Source organism: Trachymyrmex cornetzi, unplaced genomic scaffold (assembly GCF_001594075.2).
Source record: "Trachymyrmex cornetzi isolate Tcor2-1 unplaced genomic scaffold, Tcor1.1 scaffold983, whole genome shotgun sequence".
Lineage (NCBI taxonomy): Eukaryota > Metazoa > Arthropoda > Insecta > Hymenoptera > Formicidae > Trachymyrmex > Trachymyrmex cornetzi.
In genome coordinates, this window is record NW_017300337.1 from 189,226 (window position 1) to 196,174 (window position 6,949).

Here is a 6,949-nt window from a genome sequence, read left to right on the forward strand (position 1 = left end):
ATTGCGAAAAATATTACCTCGGCCGGGATTTGAACCCGGATCTCTTGTAAACCGTACGAGCGTCCTGAGCCATTAGACTACCGAGGCATATTCAGTGTTCAATTTGTTAATGATTAAGTAAATTAGTAAAAAGTATTATACATTTTATATTACTTTTTATTTCTTTTCCAGCGTTTTTAATAATTATCTTTAAAATTCATTAGGATTTTATCATAATTCAGTAGTTAGCTTCTGTTAATAAATTAATAAAAAATATTACATGTGTATTTTGCATTATTTTTCATATTTCTTTTCTTTTATTTTTAATAACTTTCTATAGAATCTATGATATTGCAGCATATTTCAGTGTTCAAATATTTGTTAATAAATCTGTGAAGATATATCTTACATTACTTTTTATACTTTTTTATTATTATATTTTTTCATCGTTTTTGATAATTATCTTCAGAATTCTTAATATTTTGGTATTAAACATATTATTTATACTAAAATGTATTCAGTATATTTTAGTTATTTTTATGTTTTGTTTCAATGATTTCACAAATACTTTCAACGATTCCATCTATTTATTTCTATCATAGTAGACATGCGCATCACCTTTAGGCTCCCGATAGATATGTTTTTTCATAAGTTTATAGGCAGCCTACAGAGCGTGTCTTAACGTTTCATAATCAATAGAGCCACAAGATAGTAAATTACAATGTTTTTAGATCAAACATTTAAATGGATAATCTTATTGCTCTTGTATTATTTACTCTTGTATTTGGCGTAAAATATTGATTGTGTCAAAAGGTCTGTTTTTTATAGTTGAACTAATGTTCACTCTGTATCTAAAGTAAAATAGGTATATGTTTTGACAAAAGTGAGAAAGAGAGTTTCAATATAAAAACTCTTATTATTATGTTATCATGCAAGAAATACAATATCTCCTTTGAAGAGATGAGTCGGGAGCCTAGAAGTTCGTGTGTCTTTACACCTTTTTATATTAAAAGAGAACATTATTAATGTATCTTATACTTGCATTATTATAACTGCAATATATATAAAATGCAATACATACTATTTCAGAGTCTTGGCGTTGTCTTATATGTATTAGTTTGCGGTGCTCTACCATTTGATGGACCTACAATGCAGTTGTTACGATCTGTGGTTGTCTCAGGGAAATTCAGAATACCATTTTTTATGTCTGCAGGTAAACAAGCTAATCTAATAAGCAATACTTTATACTTACTATTAATTAGTAACTTTCAAGGGGAGGTTACACACAATTAACTTTGCACCGCTTTTAATCAGGGAATAGAAATAAATAGTTACTGTAACTGCCGTTATTTAGTTACTTGGTTACCTTGTTGTAATAATGATTTGGTTATGGCGTTGCGTATTTTTTATGATAATGTAACACCAGTGTTGGAATAGTCAATAGTTATAATGGATTAGAAAAGTCATTCGTTACTGAAAACAAAACTCGCAATTTGTAACTTGTTACTTTTTAATGTAACTTGTAATGAGTAATTTTACGGCTTACTGGTTACTTATCTTTTTTTTTTTCGACAAATAACTCGTAATGATGACAATTTATTTTTTAAGGTAATTTTCCTAACCTCAGCTAAGTTGTTACAGTCATAAAAAATTGCAACATTATTATCAAATTGTTATTGTAAAAGTAATGGAAAAGTAACTTTTCTATTCCCTGCTTTTAACTTTTTTGAAATCTATATAAATAAAAATAGGCATTAATATTAAAAATTTTGATCTTTCTAATTTTAAACGCTCTATATGTATGATATAAGCAGTGTTTCCACTTTGAGGGAAAATTTTCTTTTTTGGAAAGATGGAATTTTTGAGGGGAAAAAAGAGAAAAGAGAAAAAATGAGGGAAAATACAAAAATTGAGAAAAAAAAAATAAAAATTTTCCTTTTTCTTTAAAGAAAGCGCGAATGTTTTGATTAGTTAATTTTATGATCTTGTCCTATCAATATGTGATATCTATCAATAGATAAATACATACAACAGGCACTTATGACTGTGTTCAAATATTATGCATCGTCTGTATTAAAAATCTATAGCTCACAACTTATACATATACTGTAGATTTTCAGTATTGTTCTGTAGATTTGTAGTGTATATCGGAATACCTGTAAAACAGAGTGTTTCATTGACACAGCGCTCGTGTGCAGGTAGAGGCGCACTGAGGCTAGACTGAGTTGAAAAATCATGTACTATTTTGTAATTTTCGTAATAGTTAACGAGATATTATATATAATTATTAAAAATCATCGAATAAGCCCAGCCCAATGTAAATGCGCGGCGAGATGCCGTCCAGCATTGTAGGCCCAGTCTCTGAAAAAGGGTTGAAATAGATTAAAAATTTTGAATCCATTTTAATACATTTGAATCCAAATTCTTGATCCATGTATAGAAAAGAATTAAACATAATAAAATTGAATCATTTTCTATTCATATACGGGAATAGAACATAATTCTTTTTTATGGATTCAAATGGATTCAAATAGATTTATTTTTTATGGACTCAGATGGATTTCAATTGTTAATCTGATATAAAATTAATTAATGTTATTGCTAAAATAAGTAAACTGGTACATCATATTCTAAAATGCACACACGACAAAATTATAATTAAAAAATCATTTTCACCTATATTAGCGAATTAATTTTTATGATGCTCTCAAACGGTCACTCATCTTGAAGCTGTATCACGTGTTTGACCTCTATAATCTTACGGGAACTGCTACTTCGATGATCCAACTGATACCTCGAATGTTAAGGGCATTCGTGAAAGAAATACAATTTAACTATATGTACAACTGTGTACATATAGTTAAATCGTATTTCTTTCACGAATGCTCTGAATATGATAGATTTCCTAACTTGAACAGTCTTCAATTTAAGATTAATTTCGCTTCACAAGATAAAGTGACGTTTTTTTCTGTCAGATTCTTTCGTTTCTTACAAAAAACGCGTCTAATGAACACATAATTTCATCAATATTAGAGCTGAGAATTCATTACTAGGGTTTACTTTGAAAAACATGAAATTATCTTTATTGAAATAAAAAAAACTTTGTTTCAATCCTGTGTCACGAATTAAAATGGATTCATGACCTTAAAAATTTTTTTTCGATTGAAAAGAATAAGACTCACTTTTTTTTATCTTGTATTATGGACAAAAATGGATTTGAAGCTCTCAAACCTGCATTGGATTGAAAGAAAAAAAATTACATAATTTTAATCCTATGTCACGGATTAAAATAAATTTCATGGCTTATTTTTCCCATAAAATTTTTTTTCGATTGAAAGACATACAAATCCTGTAGATTCAATTCCACGTCATGAATTAAATTGGATTCCGTGACACATTTTTTTCGTAAAACTTTTTCAATTGAGAGGAATTGGAATCCCGTAGTTTCAATCCCACGTCATGGATTAAAATGGATTCAAATATTGTTTATTTGAATTGGATTGAAAAGATTCAAAAAGTCCACAACTTGGATTCAGCAGTGACCAAACGAATCTATTTCAATTTATTTTAATCCATTTCCAGATACTGGGGGTTACTAGAGGAGCGCGAAGAATTTATATTACATGCAGCCATGGCTACATAGCGGTGTGGCGTGTTTCTGCGATAATTATGGCGTGTTCTTTTCTATCAAAATGAAAAAATTTTCAAGAATGGAAAATAACTCCTTATTTTAACTCGTTATGTAACGAATAAAGCAGAAATGAGCTATTTTTTTAATGATCAGCAGTAACGGATAATGGTAACGACTCAGTATCTGGAAAAGGATTGAGATGGGTAGAAATGAATTTGTGTAGTCATTGCCGAATCTAATTTTTTAATTTTTTGAATGCATTTTAATCAAGTTCAAGTTTAAGAATTCTTTGAATTTATTTTAATCCACGACGTGGGATTGAAATTACGGAATTCCTATTCTTTCAATCGAAAAAAAGTTTCGCGAGCCACGCAATCCATTTTAATCCATGAATTTAAATGACGTAATTGCTATTCTTTTAATCCAAAAGAGATTCAAGAGTCTCAAATCCGTTTTTGTCCATAATACAGGATGGAAACAAAGTGAGTCTTATTCTTTTTAATAAAAAAAATTCTTGGGTCTTGAATACATTTTTATTCATGACAGGATTGAAACGAAGTTATTCCGACAATGTAAAAAGATAATTTGGGAAATAAATCCTAGTAGCAATTTTTGCAGTTTAACTGAACATCCAGTTAATTATATTTAGATGTTCAGTTAAACTGCACAAATTTCTACAGCCAGGACCTCTAATTCATAACTGTGCTTCTTCTTTTCAGCATCCATTGTTTTCTTGCTCATGTATTGTACTGGATGAAGTTGTCCAGTGTCGTCCCGTTGAAGTAAAACGGCTCTATAGCCTTCGCTCGATGCATCAATGTGCAATTTTGTTTCCTTTTGATGATAAAAAATCTTTAAAACTAGGTTCGTAGATAACTTCTTTTAGTTGATTAAAAGCTGCTTCCTCTTCTAATCCGAACCGGAATGGTACATCCTTTTTAAGCAGCTTGAATAGTGGACGTGCCAGTCGGGCATAATCATGAATAAATTTTCTGAAGTATCTGGAGAGTTCCAGGAAACTCTGTACTTGTTTTTTCGTCGTAGGCCTCGCAAAGTGTGTTACTGCACTGATTTTCTTCGGTGACGGTTTAATCGGTCCGTTTTCTATCACGTGACATAAATATTCAATGCTATTCTTCAAAAATTGTGACTTCTTCCAGTTAAATTTCAATCCATACATCGATGCAGTTTCCAACACCATCTTTAATCGTTCTAGTGCCTGTTTGTTATTATTTGTCGGTATGATAAAATCACCCATATATATGTGTGAGTATTTCCTCTTAAGATTAACTCTTTGTTAATATTTCATTAACATAGCATTGGAACATTGAAGGACTGTTACACATGCCGAATGGACATCGTAGAAATTCGTATTGACCGTTTGGAATTATGATGGATGTGTATTTACGGCTCTCTTCTTCAACAGGCACGTGGAAACATCCATTTTTGAGGTCAAGCGCGGTAAATACCTTGGCCCCCGTCAATTTATCCAGTTGATCTTCTATTATCGGCAATGGGTAGTGGCAATGTCTCGTATAGTTTTTTTTGTTTAATTCTCTTAAGTCGCCGCAAATTCTAACATCTCCCGTTTTCTTCTTAACCAGGACGGTGGACTTGCATATTCGGATGAACTCGGTCTCACAATGCCATCCTCTAACCAATGTTTGATTTGTTTATCAACCTTTTGTTCTGATCATGATAATCTTCGTGGACATTAATATATTAGTTTGTCATCTTTCAGAATAATCTTCATCTAAACTTTTGTTTCCTTCAGAGTGACTAGTCTATAATCATTAACCAGCTTAGCAACAGCTTCCGAATGTTGTGAGTTGCCTATGTCAAGATCTAGCTTATTATTATTCAGCGTTATGTAGCATAAAGGCTCCTTCTCTTTGGTTTCCGATTGTTGATCATCCTCTCACAAATGTCCATCTCTTCTTCCTCTTTACGCGTTGTCGCATTTATCGTGTTCGGTGTCATAAATTTGAGATTATCCTGGTCGATTACTATCGTACTATTTTGTAGTAAAGACTGACTAAGTATCATGTCATATTGAATAGCACTGTCCGGAACGACGTGAACTTCCGTTTGAATGTTTATATTATCGGCTTTTATATTAGTTCTGAATCCGTCTATGGTTTTGATTTCATATTGACCCAATCCGGTTATCAAAATCGATCCAATGCTAAACACTGATTTTCCAAATTCACTGTACTTTTTATATTTTACAAAATTAGGTCAAAACGTGGTTGATATTAAAAACAAAAATCAAATAAGAAGCAATAAACTACTACGCCGGTTGTCAGAGGCGAAAATAATATATTATAAAAAGAATACAGAAAGACGTTTCGGTCTTAAATTAGACCATCTTCCGTTCAAGTGAGGCGAGATACAAAGGCAAAGTTAAATTAAATAATAAAAATTATAAAGCCGCTATTAACTACAATTCATTCTAATGTTTTTCGAATCAACGCAAATTTAGATCGTGCTGTTCACAATTTCATCTATGTACAAAATTAATTCTTCGGTAATTAATATTCCACGTCTATATCAGAAGGCCTTCGAAAAGCCACATAAAATCCTTCAAGGTACGTAATAATCGGCGAAATGAAAAATTGTACACAAGATTTCCAAATTCTGTTGCATTAAAATTAACAAAAGTCAAGTCAAAGAACTTATTTATATAAAACCTTAATTTAGAATTATTTACCTGTGTTAACAATATCTCTGTCAATAGTACAGGAACTGGATAATTAGATGTTTCGATTTTGAACGTTACGATTATAATGGCCAGTACTCTGATAAATTCGACCCATTTATACCAATCTGAGTGGTGTTCAGTGATGCACACTTGGTTCCCGGCAACATGGAAAACCAGCCCCACCACTTGTATCCCCACCAAGCAGACACCTACCGGCATCGAGTCGGCTGTCTTCGCCGCTGCGAAAAATTGCAAAATATTGGTTTTCAATGATTTTTTACTCAAATACTATCAACTTTACAGAAAAACTGCAAGAGACAAAAATTATTTGTTTTCTTCTCATAAAGTTTTGAGAATTTTTTCAGAATTTTTTATCAACTTTTTAGTACTGCATTTTCTTATTTTTATCAACATGAGAAAATACGGTATTAAAAAATTTTGAAAAAATTCTAAAAGAATTCTCAGAACTTTATGAGAAAAAAATAAATAATTTTTGTCTCTTGCAGTTTTTTTGGAAACAATCAATACAATTTTATTGCTAAAATATTGGGTATGGGAATAAGTTTCCGCCCTTTTTTAATGAAAAAGATGTATTTATTTAAACAAAACAATACAAAGTAAGTTCATTCAAAGTATGC

The 6,949-nt window shown here is 31.1% G+C and overlaps 1 protein-coding gene across 3 annotated transcripts in view; it reads left to right on the forward strand.

The window, feature by feature from the left end:
- Positions 1-6,949, forward strand: part of LOC108770023 (serine/threonine-protein kinase SIK3) — a 122,031-nt gene that overhangs the window by 45,642 nt on the left and 69,440 nt on the right. For all 3 annotated transcript variants that reach the window (XM_018521311.1, XM_018521313.1, XM_018521314.1), the window contains exon 4: positions 1,069-1,192. In XM_018521311.1, coding sequence (XP_018376813.1) covers positions 1,069-1,192 — 124 coding nt within the window. The remainder of the gene's footprint in view (positions 1-1,068; positions 1,193-6,949) is intronic.